General features: G+C 39.4%; 1 protein-coding gene and 1 long non-coding RNA gene across 16 annotated transcripts in view; one reads left to right on the top strand and one right to left on the bottom strand.

Annotated features, from left to right (window-relative positions):
- OSBPL1A (oxysterol binding protein like 1A) overlaps positions 1-25,609 on the top strand; it is a 237,688-nt gene that overhangs the window by 60,155 nt on the left and 151,924 nt on the right. For 11 of the 15 annotated variants that reach the window (XM_078347903.1, XM_078347899.1, XM_078347902.1 and 8 more), the window contains 8 exons: positions 4,401-4,486; positions 5,646-5,790; positions 17,578-17,639; positions 17,740-17,784; positions 18,680-18,753; positions 18,867-18,930; positions 21,295-21,393; positions 23,532-23,654. In XM_078347903.1, coding sequence (XP_078204029.1) covers positions 4,401-4,486; positions 5,646-5,790; positions 17,578-17,639; positions 17,740-17,784; positions 18,680-18,753; positions 18,867-18,930; positions 21,295-21,393; positions 23,532-23,654 — 698 coding nt within the window. Of the gene's footprint in view, positions 1-4,400; positions 4,487-5,645; positions 5,791-17,577; positions 17,640-17,739; positions 17,785-18,679; positions 18,754-18,866; positions 18,931-19,943; positions 20,069-21,294; positions 21,394-23,531; positions 23,655-24,380; positions 24,487-25,609 lie in introns of those variants that run through there. The other 4 variants (XM_078347904.1, XM_008979617.5, XM_078347906.1 and 1 more) reach the window with 3 other exon arrangements.
- On the bottom strand, positions 3,141-14,115 carry LOC118146852 (uncharacterized). Its single transcript, XR_004732939.3, has 4 exons — positions 14,025-14,115; positions 11,950-12,031; positions 5,966-6,067; positions 3,141-3,278 (listed from the first exon to the last, which is right to left on the bottom strand). It is a non-coding gene; the product is annotated as an uncharacterized LOC118146852 (long non-coding RNA).

Raw genomic sequence — 25,609 nt, 5'->3', positions numbered from 1 at the left:
TGTCTTCTTCTTTATCTTATTTGTCTTTTTACTTTGAAAAATGTCTATCCTATGGGAAAGTTTCAAGAGTACTATAGTAAACGTTTGTATGTCCTTCACTCAAATTCACCAATTATTAACATTTTACCACATCTGGTTTAGACTGTTATGTATTTGATGTTATTTATTTAGTTTTATTTAACTTTTTTTGTTGAACTATTTGAGAGTAATTTGCAAACATAATGATACTTTACCCCTAAATATTTCAGTATCTCTTAAAAAAGGATTATTTTCTTACATAATCACACTATAGTGCTCAATTTCAGGAAAATTAGCATTAAAATAATATATGATATATATTTTTATATACAAATTTAGCCAGTTGTCTAAATAATGTCCTTTGTACCATTTCCCCCTACAATCTAGGATCTAATCCAGAATCCCACATTGCATTTAATTGTGACATCATGTCCTTTGTTTCCTTTTATCTAAAATAATTTCTCAACCTTTTTTATGATACTGACTTTTTTTTTTTTGATACAGAGTTTCACTCTGTCACCCAGGTTGGAGTGCAGGGGTGTGATCATATCTCACTGAAGCCTTGAATTCATGGGCTCAAGCAAGCTTCCTGCCTCAGCCTCCCAAGTAGTTGGGACGATAGGCATGTACCACCATGCCTGGCTTATTTTATTTTAATTTTTATAGAGATGAGGCCTCACTATATTGCCCAGGCTGGTCTGGAACTCCTGGCCTCAAGCAGTTCTCTTAATTTGCCTTCCCAGAGTTTTGGGGTTATAGGCATGAGCCTTGGCACCTGGCCAATACTGACCTTTTTGAAGAGGAGATCGGTTGTGGAATTATTTATAGAATGTCCCTTGATTTTGGGTTTTCTCTTTTCATATGAATTGATTCAGGATATGTGTTTCTGTCAGGAATATTATGTAGGGGAGTTTATATCTCATGCCAGCGCATCATCTTGGGAGGCACATAATGTCACTTTGTTTCATTACTAGTGATGTTAACTCTGATCACTTTGTGGTCCACTGTAAAGGCACCTCCCCTTTGTAATTAATAAATGACCTGCAGGGAGAAAAATTGAGACGATGTAAATACCCTATTTACCAATACACTTCTACTCAGGGGTTTTAGCATTCATTGATAATATTTGCCCTAATCATTGATTACTATAGTGGTTGCAAAGTAAAGATTTGCTATCATTAATGAAATGTATTTTCCAGGTGCTTGCCTGCATTTCAAGTGTACTACTATTCAGCCTATTCTCTGCATGTATGTAAGCATCAGTCAGGACTGAGGTAGACTTTGTGACCTCTAAGATCCTCACTAACTTGATTCTGATGGAAAGTTAGTTAGAGTGATACTAAATTTAACTCTTATAGGACAGATATTTTTTGGATTGGTGGTATTTGCTTTAAGAATATTTATTGAGATACAAAGTATATGCAGAAAAGTTCACATCATGAACGTATAGCTCCCTGTAGAACTATTTCTGTAGAACACGTCTCTGTAAACAGCATCCACATCAAGAAACAGAACATTATCAGCATTCTAGAAGCCTCACCACCCCAGACTAGAATATTTGCTTTTCATTGATGTGATTAGTAGTTTTATTTCAGTGTCCTGAAAGAATACTGGACAGGAACATAATGTAAGAACATGTATAGTATTTTCAACTGCAAATTCCTGCCATTTTACTTCATTTATGAGCCTAGACAACCTGGAAAGCAACAGTAGGGTATCTTTTTTTTTGAGACGGAGTCTTGTTCTGTCACCAGGCTGGAGTGCAGTTGTGCTATCTCAGCTTACTGCAATCTCCACCTCCCGGATTCAAGTGATTCTCCTGCCTCAGCCTCCCAAGTAGCTGGATTACAGGTGCCTGCCACTGCACCCTGCTAATTTTTGTGTTTTTAGTAGAGATGGGGTTTCACCATGTTGGCCATGCTGGTCTCAAACTCCTGACCTCATGATCCGCCTGTCTTGGCCTCCTAAAGTGCTGGGATCACAGGCATGAAGCCACTGCGCCCGGCCACAATAGGGTATCTTTTATTTTCCTTCCCTAAAATCTAGGACAAACATTATTTCAGTATTCCACACATATTTATTAACCAACTATGCATTGTGCCAGATGCTGTCATAAATGCTTAGGTTACACAGACAGATAGAAACAAGTACCTGACTTCAAGAATGATGGAGGGAATAGATTAAAGGTCAGGGTGATACATGCAGTAGTGGAGGGATGTATGAGAGGTGTAGGAGATGTCACTGTTCTCAAAGAGGTCACAGTTCAGCAGCCATAGAACCAGCGGGAGGAAAGATTGAAGACAGTGCATCCCAGCAGCAGAAGCCATGAACGGTCTACAGAGAGGCTTGGCCGCCTTCTGAGGTAGAGAGTCTGGGTGTGAAAATAAAAATGTGAGAAAAGAAGATAATAGTATATAACAATGTTAGTCATTTCTTTTTTTTTTTTGAGATGGAGTCTTGCTCTGTTGCCCAGGCTGGAGTGCAGGGGCGCAATCTCGGCTCACTACATCCTCCGCCTCCTGGGTTCAAGTGATTCTCCCTCCTCAGCCTCTCAAGTAGTTGGGACTACAGATACCTGCCACCACACCCTCCTAATTTTTTGTATTTTTAGTAGAGACCGGTTTCACCATGTTTGTCAGAATAGTCTCGATCACCTGACCTCATGATCCACCCATCTCGGCCTCCCAAAGTGCTGGGATTACAGGCGTGAGCCACTGCAGCCAGCCTACTTATTTCTTAAGATGAAAGTAAACTAGTTTCAGCAAGGCCTGGATTCAATATATGTGTTAGCTGTAGTTTAAATGTAATGGTATGGGTAGAGTCTTAAACAGCATTTAGCACATAGTAATTACTATTTCCCCAGTCACCTGGCTCCCCCACCTGCTTCTCTGTCCATTACTTGACTTTAGCCAGGATAAGCTAGAAAACCTTTTAGTTCCTCCTTTGCAGCCTTTGCACAGGACATTGTAGATGTATATGTAGTGGGATCACCAAGCCTTTCTCTGAAATTAGTTCCTTTCTGTAAACTAAAATATAGAATTCAGATCTAGCAGAAATTAGATCTTACTTACATATTCCAGTCTCTTACACAAATTGGATTCCAGTTGCTCTTTTCCTGTGAGTATAACTTCAGAGGAAGTGTAGTGATAAGAGCATGGACTCTGGAACTAGCCTGCTGGAGTTCACATCCCAGTTCCTCCACCTCTGGTTGTGTGATCTTGGTTAAATTCCATAACCTCTTGGTGCCTCAGTTCCTTTGTCTATAAAAATCAATTTAACAATTAATGAATTAATTTTTTTTTTTTTTTTAAACAGAGTCTTGCTCTGTCTCCAGGCTGGCGTGCAGTGGCGCAATCTCAGCTCACTGCAACCTCCGCCTCAGCCTCCCGAGTAGCTGGGACCACAGGCACGTGCCACCACGCCTGGCTAATATTTTTGTATTTTTAGTAGAGACGGGGTTTCACTGTGTTGGCCAGGATGGTCTCTATCTCTTGACCTTGTGATCCACGGCTTTGGCCTCCCAAAGTGCTGGGATTACAGGCGTGAGTCACCGTGCCTGGCCATGAGTTAATATTTTTAAGGAGCTTTAAATAGCACTTGGCATGTAGTAAGTGCTAACGTATTTGTTAAAGAAATAAAAATAGACTGAACAAGGTGGCTCATGCCTGTAATCCCAGTGCTTTGAAAAGTCAGTGCAGGAATATTGCTTGAGGGCAAGAGTTTGAGACCAGCCTGGGCAACATAGTAAGACTTCCATCTCTACAAAAAAATTAAAGTGTGGTGGGGGGCACACCTGTGGTCCCAGCTACTTGGGAGGCTGAGGCAGGAGAATTGTGTGAGCCCAGGAGTTTGATGCTGCAGTGAGCTATGATCATGCCACTGCACTCCAGCCTGGCTGATAGAGCGAGTCCTTAGCTCAACATACATATGTACATACATACATTTATTTTACATTTTTATGTGGCAATTTATAATTGATGTGTCTGCATATATTTATATGACATGTATGTCTTTCTATCAGTGCTATTTCTTATTGTTATTTTTCACATTCTAAGGTTCTGGAAGGTATGAACCTCACTTACCTACCTTTCCAAGGCAAATATGTAATAGTATTTCAGTATGTAAAAGCAATCTATAATTAGTTTTGATGGTTATCATCGTGAGTAAAATACTTAAAGAATTCTGAATTAAAAACTCAAATTCATCCAAACCTGAAGTAAATGGAACTCTGTAATCTGAATGGTAAGATAATAACAATACATTTTAACTGAATTTGAATTACAATCCAAAACATTTTGATTTTTCTCATCATTTTCACTTTATAATGAATTTGTAATTAGATCCTGACTAGCAACAGGGTAATAAGCACTTTTCTTTTGCAGCTGTAGAAAGGACTCAACAAAGAAAGCTTGAAGAATTACTTTTAGCAGCAGCAAGAGAAGGCAGAACCACAGAACTCACCGCTCTGGTAAAACAAACACAAAAACCCAAAAAGACAAAAAACATTTTTTCTTTATACTTCAGGAAAATTTTTACTTAATGTTAAGTACATAATTTAAATTGTGGAACCCAAAACTCCAGAGATCATAATAATAGAACCAAAGTTCTTAAATATCTAAAAACACTTAGCATGGTGATAGTTTAAGCAGGACACATTTTAAATGGTGGGGTTTTTTTCCCTGAATTTCTGATTTATACCTGCCCCAATCCCCCTGAAAACCTGATGGATAAGAATTTGACTTTTCATGGTAAATAGTGTAAGAACAATGGTAAATAGTGTATACACACACACATTTATCTGTAATTAAGCCAATTGAAACATAATAAATAGGACGCTAGAAAGGAATCAGTTTTTCTAGTTTTGCTCAGCAGTAGTTTCTGGGAGGAATGCTACACTTCTGGAAGGTACCATGCAAAGAAGGAACAGTATTTTGGAACATTTATACCACATTAGACTGAAAGATTTTCCTGTTTTTTTCCCCCTTAGAAGACCTACTTTCCAGTTTTCATTCCTGCACAGTCTCATTAAACATGAAACTCTAAATTTGTTCTGAATTCATGACTGAAGCACTGCCATTTGCTTTAAAGTTATTTTGGCTCATTTGAAAAGGCCTCTTTGGTTTCTAAGTATAGGGCCTAAACCGGTTTTTAAATTTTGTGAAATGGAGGCTATATAAAGAAGTGTCTAAAGCAATAAGTTGGGAACAACAAATTCAGTAGAACCTTGACATTTACACATTTAACATTGATGGTTTTAACTCATAAAAGACTGGCAGACCGATTTGGACTTCTGCTGTCACAAGTGTGAATTGCAAGGCTGGTAGGGGCAAGTAAATTGTTATGAAATCTTAATGTCTGGGTGTGTGAGATGGTGCTGGCATGGTGCAGAGTGTCTGTTGTCAGAGAAGTGTGAGACCCGGACACAGGACTGAGATCTATCTCAGGGCATCTGAGAATAAGCATGGGAGTGGCAGGGTTGGCTAGTTTAGTGAGCAAGAAACCACTAACAGCCTAGATGCCAAGGCCCCTGGCTATTCTTCAGGCTCTGCTGATACAATTTCCTGTGAATTATGAGAGAAAGTCTATCTTTGATATATAATTCTGCATTGCATTTTTTAAAATGTTAGCTCAACAGGCCCAATCCTCCTGATGTTAACTGTTCGGATCAGTTAGGAAATACACCCTTGCATTGTGCAGCCTACCGAGCCCATAAACAGTGTGCCTTAAAGCTTTTAAGAAGTGGAGCAGACCCCAATCTGAAGAACAAAAATGGTAAGCATGTGGCAAAAACCATCATTGGCCATTTTGAAACTATAAAATGAAGTCAATACTACATAAGATTGTTTTGTTTCAGTATCCAGCCTTTGTTAAACTGTATGGTTTCTATTTAATTTTGGAGCCAAGGCATTCAAACAAAAGAAAAAATAAGGACAAAGGTAGATCTTACCCTCAAAGGAAAGATAAGTGCAGTTGATTCTTGTTATTTGCAGTAGCTGTGTTCTATAAAGTTGCCACCAGCACTGAATTAGGGAAGGCTGAGTTATTGTTCCTAGGGGAAAATACGGGGTTAGGTTCCTGCAAGCCTCAGGTCATGACATTTTCATGAATTGATCATTATGCAACCTTGTTTGTTTTTGCTGTTCCTATTTAATACATATTGTTTACTCATTCACATTGAACTCATAGCCAACAGCATCATAGCTCATGCCTGAGTAAAGTTTTCTCCTTAAGGCACATCACAGCCTTTTGCACTAAGGTACATTAGACAGCTCTTCAGCACAATGCTTGGGGCCACTTTTTTTTTTGAGACAGAGTCTTGCTCTGTCGCCCAGGATGATGTACAGTGGTGCGATCTTGGCTCACTGCATCTCCTCCTCCTGGATTCAAGTGATTCTCCTGCCTCAGCCTCCTGAGTAACTGGGTCTATAGGCATGCACCACCACACCTGGCTAATTTTTATTTTTATTTTTAGTAGAAACAAGGTTTCACTATGTTGACCAGGCTGGTCTCGAACTCCTGACCTCAAATGATCCGCCTGCCTTGGCCTCCCAAAATGCTGGGATTACAGGCATGAGCCACCGTGCCCAGCTGCTTGGAGTCATTTTAAACAATGAAGTCACCAATAAAAAACAAAAAAAGGTAGAAAGCGTGACCCTAAATAGACCGTGGCAAGGACATTTGTTTATAGTAGGAGAGCTTCTAGAATGAAACAAGAAGGCCGGGTATCACCTTCTTCTACCTCAGCTGGGAAAATGAACACTGGGCAATCCACATTTTTCACCACTCTGGGCATGTTCATGAATGACTGAGAAACTACAGTGAATATTGACCTTGAGGTACCAGTGAATTTTGGCAATAGGCAAATTTGCAAATGCGGAATATGTAAATAATGAGTGTGACAATTTGAAAGACAGAATCAGAAACCAGAAGAGAAGCTGTTAAAGGTGTCTTGGGTATTTAAAAGAGGAACATGCCATCAGGGCCTTTTCACACCACTTTTTAGGATGCTTACTGCTGCCTGCTACCAGCCTGGGTTAGGAATTGTCAGAGGTCCCACGGGACCCTGTGTTCACCTCCGTCAGAGCCTGAATCACACCCCATGGTATTTGTTGGCTTATGTTGCTGTCTCCCATGAGACTGAACTCCTAAGGGCAGGCCTCATACTTCATTGTCTGGTTTACCCAGCTCCTAGAGCAGTGCGTAGCACATAACACCTGGGAAGGGCTGTGTGTTTGTTGAAGATTTGGAGTCGTTAGAAATAGTTTCATAAAGGAATAGGTTCTTGATACAGATCCTGAAGTCCTAGTAGGATTTTAAAAATGTCTTTATTTCTAGTGGCTGGGCGCCGTGGCTCACACCTGTAATCCTAACATTTCAGGAGGCTAAGGCAGGTAAATCACCTGAGATCAGGAGTTCAAGACCAGCTTGGCCGGTGAAACCCGTCTCTACTGAAAATACAAAAGTTAGCTGGGCATGGTGGCGTGTGCCTGTATGTAATCCCAGCTTCTCAGGGGGCTGAGGCAGGAGAATGGCTTGAACCTGGGAGGTGGAGGTCATAGTGAGCTGAGATCGTGCCATTGCACTCTGGCCTGGGCAACAAGAGTGAAATTCTGGCTCAAAAAAAAAAAAATGTTTTTATCTCTAAATACTTCACTTTGTACCTTCATTTCCATTATTATCTTTTTATCTTGAGCCTTTTTGTCTTGATAATAATGGTAGTTAATAATAATACTGGCCAGGCGCGGTGGCTCAAGCCTGTAACCCCAGCACTTTGGGAGGCCGAGGCAGGTGGATCACGAGGTCAACAGATCAAGACCATCCTGGTCAACATGGTGAAACCCTGTCTCTACTAAAAATACAAAAAATTAGCTGGGCATGGTGGTGCGTGCCTGTAATCCCAGCTACTCGGGAGGCTGAGGTAGGAGAATTGTCTGAACCCAGGAGGCGGAGGTTACGGTGAGCGGAGATCACGCCATTGCACTCCAGCCTGGGTAAGAAGAGCTAAACTCCGTCTCAAAAAAAAAAAAATAATAATAATAATAATAATACCATTATTATCTAGTAAGATTTTGATAAGCAGGAGTTTGGGAAGGGTATTCTCAGCAGAGGGAAGATTATCAGAAAAGGTTAAGGTGAAAATTACAAGTTAGGTATAGGTGAAATCCCCAGTTTGCTGCATCTGAGGGTACATCCAGGGGTCATCCTAGCAGGGTAGACTTATACAGTAGGGCTATCGAAATGGTCTTCGGTGAGAGGTGAGTAGGACCTGAACTTTTTTTTCAAGGAGCAAAACACATTTATTTCTTAATAATAACACAAAAATTCGTCAAGCAGATATCATGGTCAGTACCAAAAAGCCTCAGGATAAAAGGTGCCTTAAGCTTGGCAGAGCCGGGTTACATGTAAGTACTGTTCTAGACCCACATAACCAGCCAGCTTTGAGGAAAATAGTTTTGCCATCACAAGAGTTTAAGGGAAAAAAATACATTTAATTTAAAATGTATGGCGTCATTATAGGAGCTGTCAAATTAAGTCCCTTATGTAGGATAACAGTCTAGAAAAATGAGCTTACCACAGTAAGATTTAGAAGATGCTTTCCTTGGTGAATTTGAGTTTTGAAGTTTAGAGACTTTTTTTATACAAAGATATTTTTGAAAGCAAAGGTGAATATTAACTATATGCTATTGTCTAAATCATTAGACTTCATCACAAGGCAGGCAGTGTACCTACGTTAAATTTTATATATTCAATTAATATATATTTTATATGTAATTAAAATAACTGGTATGTTATATCCATGGATAAGGCTAGCGGGACATACTTTTTTTTTTTTTTTTTTGAGACAGAGTCTCACTCTATCACCCAGGGTGGAGTACAGTGGTGTGATCTTGGCTCACTGCAACCCCCGCCTCCTGGGTTCAAGCGATTCTCCTGCCTCGGCTGCGTGAGCAGCTAGGATTACAGGCATGCACCACCATACCTGGCTAATTTTTATATTTTCACTAGAGATGGGGTTTCACCATGTTGTCCAGGCTGGTCTTGAACTCCTGACCTCAGGTGACCCACTTGCCTCAGCCTCCCAAAGTTCTAAGCTTACAGGTGGGAGCCACCTCGCCCAATGTCTTTTAAAAATTTTGCCCTGAGAGATGGGGTCTTATCCTTTTGCTCAGGCTGGAGTGCAGTGGTGCGATCTTAGCTCACTGCATCCTCAGACTCTGAGCTCAAGTTACTGTTTTGCCTCAGCCTCCTAAGTAGCTGGGACCACAGGTGCATGCCACTATGTCTGGCTAGGACCTGAGCTTTATTGACATCAAAAGGAGTAGAAAGGAGAAAGAAAATTGATTGGAGATCTCCTGGCTGACTGGCTCTTATCCTCTAGACTCTCACTGTCTAATAGAAATATGATGGGAGTCATGTATGTAATTTTAAGTTTCTAGTAGATATGTTAAAAAAAATGAAAAAAAGGTGAAATTAATTTTATTCATGTTTTATTTAAAGTGATATATCAAAAATGCCATTTCAACATATAATCAGTAAAAAATAATTATCAGTGAAATCTTACATTCCTTTTTTGGCACCAAGTCTTTGAAATCTGGTGTGTATTTCTGCACTTACAGCACATCTCAGTGTGGACTAGCCACATTTCAAGTACTGGATAGCCGCGTGTGATTAGTGTCCACCGTATTGGACAATGCAGCTCTACACGTAACAAGCTGTCCCAGAGGCTCTCTGGTTCACTGTGTTGTCATCACGTTGCCTGTACTTTCTCTCTGCCAGAGTGCTCTTTTCTTTCTTATCCATCTGGTAAACCCTAGTCTTGCTTCAAGAGCTAGCTCAGTCTCTGCTTTCCCAGAGAGCCTTTCCCTGTATCCCTAAGACAGATACAGGCTCTTGGAGCAGGAGAGAGTTCAGATACCAATGCATTTAAGTATGGTCAATTTTCAACAGAGATGTGAAGGCAGTTAGTGGAAAAGGATAAACTAAAAGAGTTACAACAGCAAAAACTGACGTTAAAGTGTGATTTCTAGTCTCTACCAGTTTGCCAAACACTTGAGCAGTTTTTCTGCCTGGAGTTTTATAATGATTTTTCCTTCAAAATATAGATTCAGAAGCAGCCAAATGAAATAAAAATTAAGATAGTTCTATCAGTCTAAACTGAAAAAAACTTCCCTTGTAAATATGGAAAAGTTGATTTTTGGTATCAAATAGGTATTTACTCTACCGTTTATATTAGTAACCAAAGTTGAATATTCCTGTTAAAGCTATTAAATTGTTTTTGACAAAAGTCAGAATAGCATCTTCTGAAAAAGAATAATTAAAAAAAAATTCAGGCCAGGCGTGGTGGCTTACGCCTGTAATCCCAGTACTTTGGGAGGTAGATCATTTGAGGTCAGGAGATTGAGACCACCCTGACCAACATGATGAAACCCTGTCTCTACTAAAATATAAAAATTAGCCGGCATGGTGGCAGGCGCCTGTAATCCCAGCTACTTGGGAGGCTGAGGCAGGAGAATCACTTGAACCCAGGAGGTGGAGGTTGCAGTGAGTGGAGATTGCACCATTACACTCCAGCCAAGGCAACAGAGTGAGACTCCCTCTTAAAAAAAAATCAGTCAAAGGCTGGGTGGGTTCGCTCATTCCTGTAATCCCAGCACTTTGGCAGGCCAAGGCGGGTGGATCACTTGAGGTCAGGAGTTTGAGGCCAACGTGGTAAAACCTTGTCTTTACTAAAAACAAAATTAGCTGGGCGAGGTGGAGCGCACCTGTAATCCTAGTTACTTAGAAGGCTGACGCAGGAGAATTGCTTGAATCCAGGAGGTGGAGATTGAAGTGAGGAGCCAAGATCGTGCCACTGCACTCCAGCCTGGGCAGCAGAGCAAGACTCCATTTCCAAAAAAGAAAAATCATAAGAGCAACATTTGCATTATAGAAAGTTGTAAAAGTAGAGAAAAAACACAGATTAACCAAGCATAACCACAGTTACTTTGGCAACCTTCTAATCTATTTTCATGCCTATTTTAGAACATTTTTAAAAAATCATAGTTGCAGTGAAGAAAACAAAAGTACTAGGAAAGTGTATAATCATCTGTATCCCAAATGTCCAAAGATTGAGTTTTTAGTTGTTAGTGTTTTAGTTTTAGTTGTTAATGTTCCATAGTGACATAGATTTTTAAAAAGTTTTAAGTAACAGATAGTACCTCAAGAATGTAAGCAAAAGAAAAGTTATATATTACTCATGTACACAGGCATCTCTTGATCTTCCAAAGTGGGAGATGGCGTTAGGCATCAGATGGGATGGAATTGGGAACCAAAAAACTGTTAGGGACCAAGATGGCTGCCTTGTGTGTATCCGTCTCTCACTGTGTGATCTGACCGTGTCTTCTAGCAGACTAGCTGTTTTGTTTTCCAGTATACATAATGGCAGATGACTGCCCAGTGATTCCATTCAGGAGACCACAGTCTCTCAACCCCAGTGTTAAATTTCAGCGGGAGATAATGTTAGTACCTGCTTGTGTTAGGGGTCTGTGCCTAGTGCAGTCACTTGGGACTTTAGGGGCGGGACATAAGGTACACAGGTGGCTGCCAGGGCCTCCTCCTGGGAGTGTGGATAGGAACACAGGGGTGAATGGATGAGGACTGGCAGACACCTCAGAAAGTGAATCTTCATTTTAGTTGACAGGTTGTAAATAGAGTTGGCCTATTAAAATTCCACTCTTAATGAAGCATCAACAGTTTTCCACATCGTCCCCAGAAGCACAGTCATTATGGCTCACCTAATGGAAAATACTTCATGTGGATATAACATAATTTTTTCACCCAAAAGTCTAGTGATAAAAACAATTCTGTATAATTTTTTTATACAGTGAAAATTTCCTAGTCTTTTTATTTTTCTTTTTTAAAAATCAAGGAGCTGGTTACAGTGGCTCATACCTGTAATCCCAGCAATTTGGGAGGCCAAGACAGGAGGATCGATTAAGCCCGGGCGTCTGGGCAACATAGTGAGACCCCATCTCTGCAAGAAAAATTAAAATTAAAGTTGAAAAATAACAAGGATATTTAAAATTTTTAATCAAATTGGTTAATCGATCTCTTTGATTTCTTCTGAGACTTCTGAGCTTAGGTGGAGATTTGGTAAATGTTTAATTCTGTTTCCTCCCAGTTTAATCACATTCATTCAGCAGTGCTGCGCCTCCACTGTGTGCCTAGAACCATCTAGGTGCTGGAGACCCAACAGTGAACAGAGCCTGACAGTCCCCATGCTCTCTTGAGTTTATATTCTGGTGGGAGGACATAGACAAAAAATAAATTCATATATGAGCCACTATGCTCAGCCTCTTTTTGTAATTTTTAGTGTTTTTCATTCACTCATCTGTCTCTTCTTTTGACAGTATTGCATTTTTAAAAAGCCCATTTTTTAGACAGTATTGCACTTTTAGTGATGATAATGTTTTAATATCTGAGATTACCCCTCACTATTCTTTTTTAAGGACTTCCTTTGACATCCTTATCTGTTTATTCTTCCAGATGGCATTTAAAAAAATATTTTTAGATTCCTCATTGGGATTTAATTGAAATTACCTTCTTTGTAAATTAATTTAAGGAGAATTAGCATCTTATATTTATTCATTTAATTGATTGATTGATTGAGATGGAGTTTTGCTTTTCCTGCCCAGGCTAGAGTGCAATGGGGCGATCTCGGCTCACTGCAACCTCTGCCTCTCAGGTTCAAGTGATTCTCCTGCCTCAGCCTCCTGAGTAGCTGGGATTACAGGTGTGTGCCAACACACCTGGCTAATTTTGTATTTTAGAAGAGATGGAGTTTCTCCATGTTGGTCAGGGTGGTCTCGAACTCCTGACCTCAGGTGATCTGCCTGCCTCGACCTTTGAACATACTGAGATTATAGGCATGAGCCACCACAGCTGGCCAGAATTGGCATCTTGATTGAGTTTTCCCATTAAGGGACAAATCTGTGTCAGGCAAACTTTTAAATATTACATCATTCCTGTTTTTCACTTTATTTTGTTGTGGCTGGTAAAAGAGGTAGTGCATTTTTTAACTGGTAATAGAACCCATCTAGATTCCATCTAGGAGGCTATTTCATTCAATTCAAAAGCATTTTATTGAATTCTTACTGTGTGCCAGGCATTTTAACATTGAGTCCAGAAATGAGGTCTCTGTCCTGGAATTTCATCTAGTTGGCAGGAACTCAGAATTTATTTTTGGTATTAGGGCAGAATTCTATGAAAGAAATCATAGTGTTGTCTTTCTCTCTGTATAAAGAAATAATTTCTCAAAAGTGCCCTGTAGGTAGAATGAAAATAACAGAATTGGCAGACCTTTATAAGACATTTTCCTATGTGCTAGGCAGAAAAATTAAACTGATTATTAATTTTTCACTTAATGTTTTAAAAAGCTTTTAAAGAAGTAATGTATCACCAGCCTCAGGTTCCCCATCAACAGCTCTACAACTTTTCCTCCAAGGCCAGGTACGGTGCCTCATGCCTATAATCCCAGCACTTTGGGAGGCCGAGGTAGGCAGATCATGAGGTCAGGATATTGAGACCATCCTGGCTAACACGGTGAAACCCCATCTCTACAAAAAATTAGCTGGGTGGTGGCGTGTGCCTGTAGTCCGAGCTACTTGAGAGGCTGAGGCAGGAGAATTGCTTGAACCTGGGAGGCAGAGATTGCGTTGAGCCAAGATGGCACCACTACACTCCAGCCTGGGTGACAGAGGAGACTCCATCTCAAAAAACAAAATAAAAAAACTCTTCCTCTAAAATAAAGCTTAAAGCCACATGCTTCTCTCTATATTAAAAAATGATCTCCATTTTGCTACTGACTTTCTAGTCCAAACCACCAGTATCTTTTTTTTTTAATTATTCAACACTGACATTTTATTTTCTGAAGTTTATCATTTTTACGAAACAAAACAAAACGAAAAGCAGGTATCAAAAACAGCAAAGAGTTTATAGAATTTCTGCAAACCACCAGTGTCTTTTACCTGCACTCTTGCCATCTCTTTGCAATTAGCCTCGCTGCATTTCTCCTGGCCGCATTTATAAGCCATCACACAGCAGCCGGAGTGATCTTTAAGAAAAAAATCGTGGAAATTATCAAAGCTTAAAAAATAAAATAGCAAAATTAATTGATGTACTCATTCCCCCTCCTCCAGAACTTAGCAGTAATGGCCACTCTTTATCTCTTCCCACTCCCTGGATTATTTTGAAGCAGTTCCAGATATTTTGCTATTTCTTTCTTTTTTTTTAAAGTTGTTTTTCTTTTTTTACTCTCTCAACCCAGCTTTTCCCAATTCTGGGAAGAACTGGAAAGAGAAGGCCCATCATGCCATTTTATCTGTACATCCCCAGCGCTCCTCAACTTACTCTGGGGCCATGTCCCCATAGACCCATTGTATGTTGAAAATACACTTAAGGCCAGATGCGGTAGCTCACACCTGTAATCCCAGCACTCTAGGAGGCTGAGGCTGGTGGATCGCTTGAGCCTAGGAATTTGAGACCAACCTGGTGAAACCCCATTCCTACAAAAAATACAAAAATTAGCCAGCTGTGATGACACATGCCTGTAGTTCCAGCGACCAGGGAGGCTGAAGTAAGAGGATTGCTTGAGCCCAGGAGGTCGAGGCTGTGGTGAGCTGTGATCATGCCAGTGTACTCCAGCCTTGGTGACAGAGTGAGTGCTTGTCTAAAAAGAAGAAAGAAAGAAAGAAAATGCACTTAATACCCTGATAAACCCATTGTAAAGTCGAAAAACATTAAGTCAAACTGTTGTATGTTGGGGAACATCTGTAGTTCAGTATATTAATAAAAAATAAGGGCACCTTTTAAGAAAAACTATAAGCATGTGATAGTTGCACAACTCTGTGCACCAATAAAAACCACTGAATTTGTGCAGATTAAGTGAGTGAATTATATGTTAATTTGTATCTCAATAAGACTATTAAAAAACAAGCACAATAGTATTATCCTATTAATAATATTCTAGTAATTATCAAAATCATGAAACTGCCAAAGTTCATATTTATATTATAATTGTTTTAACACCTTGACAGAAGTTTTTTTTTTTTTGAGATGAAGTTTCACTCTTGTTACTAAGGCTGAGTGCAATGCCATTATCCCAGCTCACCACAACCTCCGCCTCCCAGGTTCAAGCGATTCTCCTGCCTCAGCCTCTCAAGTAGCTGGGATTACAGGCATGCGCCACCACGCCCAGCTAATACTGTGTTTTTAGTAGAGATGGGGTTTCTCTGTGTTGGTCAGGTTGGTCTTGAACTGCCAACATCAGGGGATCCACCCGGCTCAGCCTCCCAAAGTGCTGGGATTACATGTGTGAGCCACCATGCTTGGCTTTGGCAGAATTTTAAACATGAGTCAGATCATGTTACTCTTACTTAAAACCCTTCAGTGGCTTTTCATCCTATTTAGAATAAAACTCAAAACTCCTGATGGCTCACGAAAGTCTGGCCTACAGCCCCTTGTGTGATGTATTTTCTGTGTGCCTCTCTGACTTTATCTCTTGCCTGCTGAATTGTTTGTACCTCAGAGCCTTTGCATCAGCTGTTCTCCCTGCTAGAATGTCCTTCCCTGTATTTTTACAAGGCTGGATCCATCCTTTCATCCTAAACATTCCTTCCTCAAAGAGGCCTTCCCTGATCAACCTCTTATGCTCTAATCTAAAGTGGTATCCCAGTCACTCTGTCAAATCATTTATTAAAAAAATCTTGGCATACCATGATTCATTGTCTGCTTGATCTTTTAAAATTAATTTATCATCTGTCTGCCCCTCCTTCTGTGCTTTCCCATCCACCCAGTATTTTTTCTGTTGTGTTCACTGGTGAATTCTCAATACCTAAAATAGTGATTGGTACATAACAGACCCTCATTAGGAGATATTCATACAGAAAATTGGCAACACATACCAGGTGTTTGGTATTTATAAAAATATTATTTTAACAGCTCCCCTTTTTGTTTTTAGAGACACAGTCTCACTTTTGTCACCCAGTCTGGAGTGCAGTGGTAGCTGGGACTGTAGCCACATGCCACCATGCCTGGCTAATTAAAAAATTTTTTTTGTGGAGATGAGGTCTCATTATGTTACCCAGGCTGGTCTTAAGGCTGCTGGCCTCAAGTGATCCTTTCACCTTAGCCTCCCAAAGTGCTGGGATTATAGGTGTGAGCCACTGCGCCTGGCCTAAAAGGTTATTTGATAGAATGTATCACCTTACTGCATAAACAGTTGCAGAGTTCTAATCAATATGTTGTTTTGAAAAGACTGTTCTAACTTTTATAGATAGCTTTCATTTCTCTACTAATAACCTATTTGAGGCTAGGAGATGGTTTGATTTATTTGTGGGGGTTTTTTGGTTGTTCCTTTTTTTTTCATTTTAACCTTTTGTCCTTCACTTAATGTCCTGCTGCTCACTTCAGAACTCATTAAATAACTTCAATAAGACAAACTCTGTTTTTGTTGCTGTTTGGCAAAACATGGAATGTGCATGTGTAAGGTTGGAAAAATTACACTGATAACTTGCTGGCTTCATTCTTCATGGTCACCTTTTTCTTTTGTCCTCAATTATGGACCATCACACCCTCGGCTTGTGAGCCATCTCTACTACCCGTTCTGCAGTGAGGTGGCTGAAGAGGGCCTGTGGTCGGCTGAATATTGGACCCCAAATTTGTGATTACTTAGGTATCTTGAAAAAAGGGGAAATCCTGAATTGTTCAGGTAGACCTATGTAATTGCAAGGCCCTTTATAGGAGGGACGCCTATATATAGAGAGAAAACAGAATGCTGGAAGCAGAGGTTGGAATGATGTGCTTTGGAGATGGAGGAAAAGACCCTAAGTCAAGTCATGTAGGTGGCCACTAGAAGAGGAAAAGGTGGCAGGGCGTGGTAGCTCATGCCTGTAATCCCAACACTTGGGAGGCCGAGGTGGACAGATCACAAGGTCAAGAGATCGAGACCATCCTGACCAACATGGTGAAACCCCATCTCTACTAAAAAATGTAAAAATTAGCCGGGCGTGGTGGCGCACACCTGTGGTCCCAGCTATTTGGGAGGCTGAGGTGGAAGAATCACTTGAACCGGGAGGCAGAGGCTATGGTGAGCCGAGACTGCACCACTGCACTCCAGTCTGTCCACACGTTGATTTTCAGTCCAGTGAAACTGATTTCAGACTTCTGACCTCTGAAACTGTAAGATAATAAATTTGTATTGTTTAAGCCACGAATTTGTGAGTTTGTGATAATTTGTTACAGCAATCATAGAAAACTCATAGGGCATTTTAAGAAAGCTTGAATGGTCACAGACCCTGTAGGAGTGTTGTGAAGTTAATCTGCTTTGCTGGCTTAATAGTTACTGACCAAAAGGGAGACTGTAGAGAATTGAGATGGCACCTCTCTCTGGTAGGTAATTTCAGAGGAAAAGAAAAAGATGTAGGTGATAGAAAAAGGAAGGAATATTATATGCTGCCATTGCAGCATTGATTTTTATAGCACATTTAAGCTGTTAATGGCTTCTTTTTGTATTTTGCACAGATCAGAAACCTCTTGACCTTGCCCAGGGTGCTGAAATGAAACACATTCTTGTTGGTAATAAGGTACAGAGTAATGGATTAAATTTATCTAATAATTTTTCAAAAAAAATTTTGAATGTTTCAAATATGTAGATGCATTTTTCATGAAAACCGTTTTTACCAGGTCATCTACAAAGCATTGAGACGATATGAAGGCCCTCTCTGGAAGGTAGGTTGGGGTGGTTTTTAAATTATATAACTGTAAAAAATAACTCTTAGGTACTCTATTTCTGTTTAATATTTTCAAAAAATCGTTTTGGAAGTATATGTGATTTAATCACTTTTGGATCTTATAATGTAAACCCTTTTATACTACCAGATTTCAAGACGCTTCCACTGGTTGTAGCAGTTACTTTTCTGTGTGTTGATGGTCACTCTCAGGTGTTTTTTTGGTGTTGATGAGTCACTTTTAGGTGACTTAAGTTTTTATGGAAAGGAGTGTGGGAAAATACAGTTTTTTCTTACTAGATCAAAGAATTACAGTATTATTGTTGTTATGAACATCAAACCATGGAAGACTTAGAAGAAAATTAATATTTGAATTATCACATGGTACATACATAAAATTCTTCTGGTCCTAAAATGTTCTACACTGTGGAGAATCCTGTTCTCTAGAATTAACCATGTAAGAGCATATAATTTCTTTTGCATTTGCGAGCAGTCCCTCTATCTATTTATGTATTTGTATGCTTATATTATACAAAATAAATTTAGGATAATTTTCTTTTTTAGACATTCATTCATGACTTTGAGGAAATTGTCTTTGAAGCCCACAACTGGTATATTTTCTGTAAATAATCCCTGAACAGTTTTGTCAGAACCATAAGCTTGTAGTCATCACTGACCTTATCAGTGTGGCATTTCTGCTGTTCCTGTCACCCTGTAGTGGTTAGGTTTTCATTACTGCACTGAGTACCTAAGTTCATGTTTGATTGTTTTTTTAAATATGTTCAGTACTACTGTCTAAAGACTCACATATAACTGTCATCACTTAATTACTTTTTATCTGTCAAGTATTTGAATCTAGATGTGTCAGTTTGGGAAATCTGTTATTTTTCCCTTAGAGTTCAAGATTTTTTGGTTGGAGATTATTCTGGGTAGTGTTAGAGCATGGAGTCCTTTCATGGTATAGAAAACAGTAAGTATTCCATTCTTACACCTATCAAATTTTACTGTATAAATTTTCAAGTATTACATTTTTTCACTTATCTCTTTTCCTTTTGTCTTAATCATTTCATTTTTATTTGGAAGGCCTGATGCAGTTCATAATATTTATCGCCAGGGATGCAAACACCTTACTCAAGCAGTATGCACGGTAGGATGAAACATGCATCTTTGCTCCTCTAACTGTGAAATCAGTTCTTCAAGTGATTGCCCCAAATCATTTATACAGCCTTGTAAAATCCTGGGGTTCAATGAAATGCTGTAGAAAATACTCATATATATTTTTATTTGAGAACAAGTAAAGTTGTGTCATCTCCATTTCGAACAAAATTTTAAAATATAGTCAACTTTTATTTATCTCTACATATTATGGAATGAGAGATGGATTGTCCAAAAATATTTGTCAACCTTACCCAGCCTTATTTGATTATGAAATATCCTAGTACATGCACTTGACGAGAATGTGTATTTTGCTATTATTGTTGGTTGGAGGGTCCTGTAAATATTAATTCAATCATGGTGGTTAATAGTGTTCAGATCTTTCGTGTCTTTTCTGGTTTTGGTTAGTGGTTGTGTCAGTTGCTGAAAGAGGCTTGTAGAATGCCGCCTTTCCTTCCTGTTATTGATAACATACTTATGATTGTTGTCTTCCTGATTAATTGATCATTTTATCATTTTGTGGCCCTCTTTATCTCTTGTAATACATTTTGTTTTAAAATTTATTTAGTCTGATATGAACATAACCACTTTGGCCTTCTTGTGTTTACTGTTCACATGGGGTCTTTTTCCTGTCCGTTGACGTTCAGCCTATATGTATCTTTATATTTATTGTCTGTGTCTCAGAGATGGTATATGTTTTAGTTTCTGTTACCCATTCTGGCAATTTTTGCCTTTTAATTGGATTTTTTTTTTTTTTTTTGGGAATGTGTTCTACTTTCATGCTTCTTCGTATGTCAGGTGATTTTGGGTTGTGTTTTGTTTGTTCTTGTTTTTCTTTTTTTGAGATAAGGTCTCACTCTGTCACCCAGGCTGGACGGCAGTGGCATGATCTCAGCTCACTGCAACCTCCACCTCCCAGGGTCCAGCAATTCTCCGCCTCAGCCTCCTGAGTAGCTGGGATTACAGGTGAACATCACCACAGCTAATTTTTGTATTTTTTGTTAGGGGCAGCGTTTTGCCATATTGGCTAGGCTGGTCTTGAACTCCTGACCTCAAGCAACCTGCCCACCTTGGCCTCCCAAACTGCTGGGATTACAGGCATGAGCTACCGTACCCAGCTTGTATGTCAGGTAATTTTGGATGGTACTCTCAATATTATGAATGCTGAGTTCTGGAGATTCTAGATTCTGTTATTTTTCTCTGTTAAGTGTTGTTTGTTGTAGCAAGTCCTTTTCTTGGCTTGGTTTGGATCATGAGCTGTGTGTCTTGGGCAGTGGCTCTGGACTCAGTTCAGATAGGTTGTGTTAATGTGAGCTGCTTTGAACCTTTGCTATGTTAGTGCAGCTCATGAGTCAGAGATATGAGTAATAGACGGAATTTGGGGACCCCCTCTCTGTCACTTTCCTTTAGGGGATTCCCCTGTTCTCTTTGGTGCTTATGGCTTCCCAGATTTGTGTTATTAATGTCCAAAGACAGGGGTTTCCACATGTGCCCTTGCTACTGCCCTGTCACCACGTGGACTGTGCTTAGTCCCGGGGCAAAACCTTAGGTGTGGGAACTTCCAGAGCTCCTTGGTCCCTTTCCTCCAGAGAGCATGACCCCCCGTCAGAGTCTGAGCTTTTGTTCAGGTCCAGGCTCCTCCATGTGGCTGCCTCTTCCAGGTTTTATAGTTGTTTTCTGCAACAGGTAGGGGGCCTCTGATAGGGTCATGAAGAAATCTTCCTTTTTCCATTCTTAACCTATTCATGCCTAGTGTTCCATTATTAGAATGCTAAGCTTGTGGGAATTATTTATATCCTACTGCTCAAGGTCATAACCAAGGTCTGATTTTTCACAAAAAAATTTGCAACCTCTGCCATAAATGGCTTAAAATCCTTTTCATGTCAAATTTTTGTTTTAAAACTCATAATTATTTCTGATGTTTCTTGCTCTCTTTCCCTTTTCTCCTTCTTTATCAACCTTATCTACTGCTGATTATTTTATTCTCAGCTCAAACAAAAAGGTGAGGAGAGGAGTATGAATAAAAAATGGGAACTGTGGCATCTAAACGATTTTGTAGCCCAAGTGCATATTAAGTTATCCTTAAGAAAGGATGAAAGTAAAATGACGCACCTGATGAACCATAGTGTTTATGTTGAGTAACTGAGAAGGTGAACGCCAGACTCAACATAGATAAACGACAGTGCATTTGATACTCCCACTGTAATCTGTTTTTTCCGATTTTTATCTATCAATATTTAAGTGTTTAAATGGGTATCCTTAAGTCATGTCACTACTTTAAATTTTACGTATAGATAATTTTAGGGTCCTCTTTTGTGTGAGTGAATGTTGTCTTACTGACTTCTTTATATCCAAGGTAAAACCCACTGATACCTGCCTCTTCTTTATTAAATGCTTTGATGACACCATTCATGGCTTCCGGGTTCCCAAGAATAGCCTTCAACAGTCAAGAGAGGTAACTTATGGATTCATTGATCTTTCCTAAAACTTACAGAACATTTAAAGACACGGAGAATATAACATAGTTTCAGTGGTAACATCCAAAATCTTGTTGATTATACTTTTTGTTTTTCTTAAATTATTTATTTATTTTGAGACAGAGTCTCACTCTATAGACCAAGCTGGAGTGCAATGGTGCAATCTTGGCTCACCGCAACCTCCGCCTCCCAGGCTTACACGATTCTTATGCCTCCGCCTCCCAAGTAGCTGGGACTTACAGGCGTGTGCCACCATGCTTGGCTAATTTTTTTTTGTACTTTGGTAGAGATGGGGTTTCACCACATCGCCTAGAGTGATCTCAAACTCCTGAGCTAGGGTGATCTGCCCACCTCAGCCCCCCAAAGTGCTGGGATTACAGGTGTGAGTCACCATGCCCAGCTTGATTGTATTTTTTAAATGAAGCTTTTAACATTTGGTACATGAATTAGTTCTTTATCAGCGTGTACCTGCAGGTATTTCTGTTTGTAATTTGTTTTTCAGTTTTAATTCTCTGAAGGTAAGGGGTATCCTTTTCATGTAAATGCCAGGTCTACGCCTTAACTTATAGGTGAGAAAACTAAGGATTATAAGATTGAAGTGATTTCCCAATGTAGCTTGCGAGTGACAGAACCTGTACTATGATCCAGGTATTCTGACACTCATTATAGTGGAGACTCAGCCTTGCTTGGGATAAATTGAACAGTAGCAGCAAGCTAGAAAATTGGGATTTACTTGACCAATACTTATGATGCAGTCACTTAATGGAGTATCCCTATTCTTTTATTTTCCTATATTTTGAGACGGAGTCTCACTCTGTCATCCTGGCTGGGGTGCAGTAGCCCAATCTCAGCTTACTGCAACCTCTGCCTCCCTGGTTCAAGCGAGTCTCCTGCCTCAGGCTCCTGAGCACCTGGGATTACAGGTGTATGCCACCACGCCTGACTAATTTTTGTAGTTTTAGTAGAGACAGGATTTCACCATGCTAGTCAGGCTGGTCTTGAACTCCTGACCTCATGATCTGCCTGCTTCAGCCTCCCAAAGTGCTGGGATTAAAGGGCTGAGCAACCGTGCCTGGCCCTTTTCTTTTCTTCTTTATTTATTGAGATAGAGCCTCGCTCTGTCACCCAGGCTAGAGTACACTGGCATGATCTTGGCTTACTGCAACCTCTGCCTTTTTGGTTCTAGCGAATCTCATGCCTCATGCTTCCCAGTAGCTGGGACTACAAACATGTGCTACCATGCTCAGCTAATTTTTGTATTTTTCGTAGAGACAGAACTTCACCATGTTGGCTAGGCTGGTCTTGAATGTGATCCAGCCACCATGCCCTTCCAATGTTCTGGGATTATAGGTGTGAACCACCACACCAGGCCTATTCTTATTCTTTTAAATCAAAGCAGTGTCCATAGACATATCTTGATTTTTTTGGTAAACTGTGTAAGAGGTTAAAAGAATCTATTTTCCAAGTGGTAAACTTTGGCCCTGCAAAGAACCCTAAACAATATAACTCATGACTCTCCCACATTTCATAAAATGGTAAGATTTGACCCCCAGTAGAGTGTAAGAAAATGAGAGAAAAGTAAGATAGGGTATTTTTAGGCCAAAAATTCTTTTTGTGAAATCACTGTTATTTTTAAAATATAGCAGAAGTTAAAGCATCAGGGCAAGTGTTGGCTGTTTTAATATGACAATAGTTTCTTGTGCTTCTAATTAGATTGTAAGTTAGTAAAATCGTGTATCTGGATCCATTACTATATAGTAACTTATTTGTTATAAAATTATAGGTTTTCAATGTTAAAAACAGGGAGAACCTGTAATTTTATGTGGCAAAGTTTTCTCCCATTATTTAATTTCTCTAATGTGTTTGAATATTAATATTCATGAAAATGTAAATCTATAGTTGATATTTTTTAAACTACTAGGAGAAGTGTTTATCCAGACATATTATGGACAAGAGACCCACATTGTTGTTTCATTGTTGGTTGCTTTTCTTTCCTTTTTTGAGGCCAAAATATTTATTTCACCAGGTAAATTTTATGCTTATCAGATCATTGTAGTATTATCTCTTTGGAATAAAATTGCTTTTCACTCTCATTTAAATCCTTGGATGATTTCAGGACTGGCTGGAAGCAATAGAAGAACATTCTGCTTACAGCACCCACTACTGTTCCCAGGACCAGCTGACTGATGAGGAGGAGGAAGATACAGTTTCTGCTGTAGACTTGAAGAAATCCTTAGAGGTAAATAGGAAAATGTAGCCTGACCTTTATAGCTATCTGTGTCATACAGGTTTTATCAAGAACTTTTTTTTTTTAAGATGCAAGGTTTTGAGGGCGGGCATGGTGGCTCCTACCTGTAATCCCAGCACTTTGAGAGGCGGAGGTGGGCGGACGTCACGAGATCAGGAGATTGAGACCATCCTGGCCAAAATGGTGAAATCCCGTCTCTACTAAAAATACAAAAATTAGCTCGATATGGTGGTGTGTGCCTATAATCCCAGCTATTTGGGAGGCTGAGGCATGAGAATCGCTTGAACCTAGGAAGCGAAGGTTGCAGTGAGCTGAGATCCACTACAGTCCAGCCTGGCAAGAGAATGAGACTCCGTCTCAAAAAAAAAAAAAAAAAAAAAAAGAGTAAGGTTTCAAAATAATTTCTGACAATAGAAATAGTGTTGTTCTTTGCTGAATTGCATTGTGTTGGTAGTTTATATCTGTTGTGGCAATACTATCGAATACCTTTGTAGATGTGCTCTGATGAGATGGACATGCATCTTATGTACTTTTTTAGGTTAAACTTTTTACATTGCTGTTAACAGATTGTCATTCTGTTTGAAAGCTGCTGCCAGGAGGGGGAGCATGCATAGCTTTACTTGCTGCCCTTTATGACTTCACTGCAGATTTCAGAGTTTAAATAATGCAGCCATAGTGATACCTTTCCTGGTCAGTAGGTTTCCTTTAAAACCACTTGTAATCTGCAGCTTGGTTGCTAAGAGGTAAGGTAAGCATCAATAATGAATGGAAAAGCCATCTGAAGTGATACCAGTGCCTTATCCCTAGAGGAATATCAGCATAGGTAATTGAAGTGAAATAGGTGTTTTGAGGGGTTATCAATTTTCTGGCTGTACCTCTTGAAAGGTGAAAGATTTATGCGATCTGAAAAGAAGACAAAATATTCTGGCTGTACCTCTTAAATACATCTTGTATCTAAAAGAATGGGAATTGAGTTTGGAAGAATTAGAACTATGGAATGATGATGAGTTTCAGTCTGAATAATTATGTCAGGATATATGAATTTGCCTACTAAATGTAATGTTTTTTGTTTTTATAAATTGAATGAGTTGGTGGCAAGATTTGAACGTTTCTAGTTCAGCAACTTTAATGAAGTTAAATTCCCTAATACTTAAGGAGTTTTATCAATTTAGGGACCTATACATTTAAATATAAAAGGTATTTTTTTCAATCCCTAATCTTAATTTGTGATGGAACATTAAAGAGTTTGAACTCTCCCGTGTTTGTTGCAGACATTCCCCAGAACTAATGACAACTCCTTTACCATACTACTGCTGTTTCAAAACCTAATATGTATGTGAGAACCATAAACATAATTTTCACATCAGTGAACTTTGCAAAAGCAGTATCTACTACAGCATTTAAATAACATTAAAACTGGACAAATAGGTAAGATTTAAATACCTATGGCCAAGATTACATTAAACAAGTAAAAAAAAAAAAGATGCTAAATATTTAACTTTCAGTTGGTATTCCCTAATTGAAAGGAAATTCTTTCCTACTTACCTACCCTCAATCGCAGGTGAATGATAAAACCTGGATTTACTAAGCACACTAATATCTTTCCTAGGATTATGATAATTTTTAAAGACCCTTTAAATGGAAGTTACAGGTAAAATAAAAGTGTACTAACTTATATACCATTAAAAAATTTCTTCTTTAGCATAATTTTCAAATTTTCAGGTCATCAACCTTGACTGTATCTTTCAGTTTATTCCTTATTTTAATGTTTTATTCACATGTTAACTTTTTTTTTTTTTGAGACGGAGTCTCACTCTGTTACCAGTCTGGAGTGCAGTGGTACAATCTTGGCTCACTGCAACCTCTGCCTCCTAAGTTCAAGCGATTCCCCTTCCTCAGCCTCCCAATTTGCCCCCCTCGGCCTCCCTAAGTGCTGGGATTACAGG

The sequence above is a fragment of the Callithrix jacchus genome, chromosome 13 (assembly GCF_049354715.1).
Source record: "Callithrix jacchus isolate 240 chromosome 13, calJac240_pri, whole genome shotgun sequence".
Taxonomy (NCBI): Eukaryota; Metazoa; Chordata; class Mammalia; order Primates; family Cebidae; genus Callithrix; species Callithrix jacchus.
The sequence above is the reverse complement of the archived record's forward strand: the minus strand, read 5'-3'. Positions and strand labels throughout refer to the sequence as shown.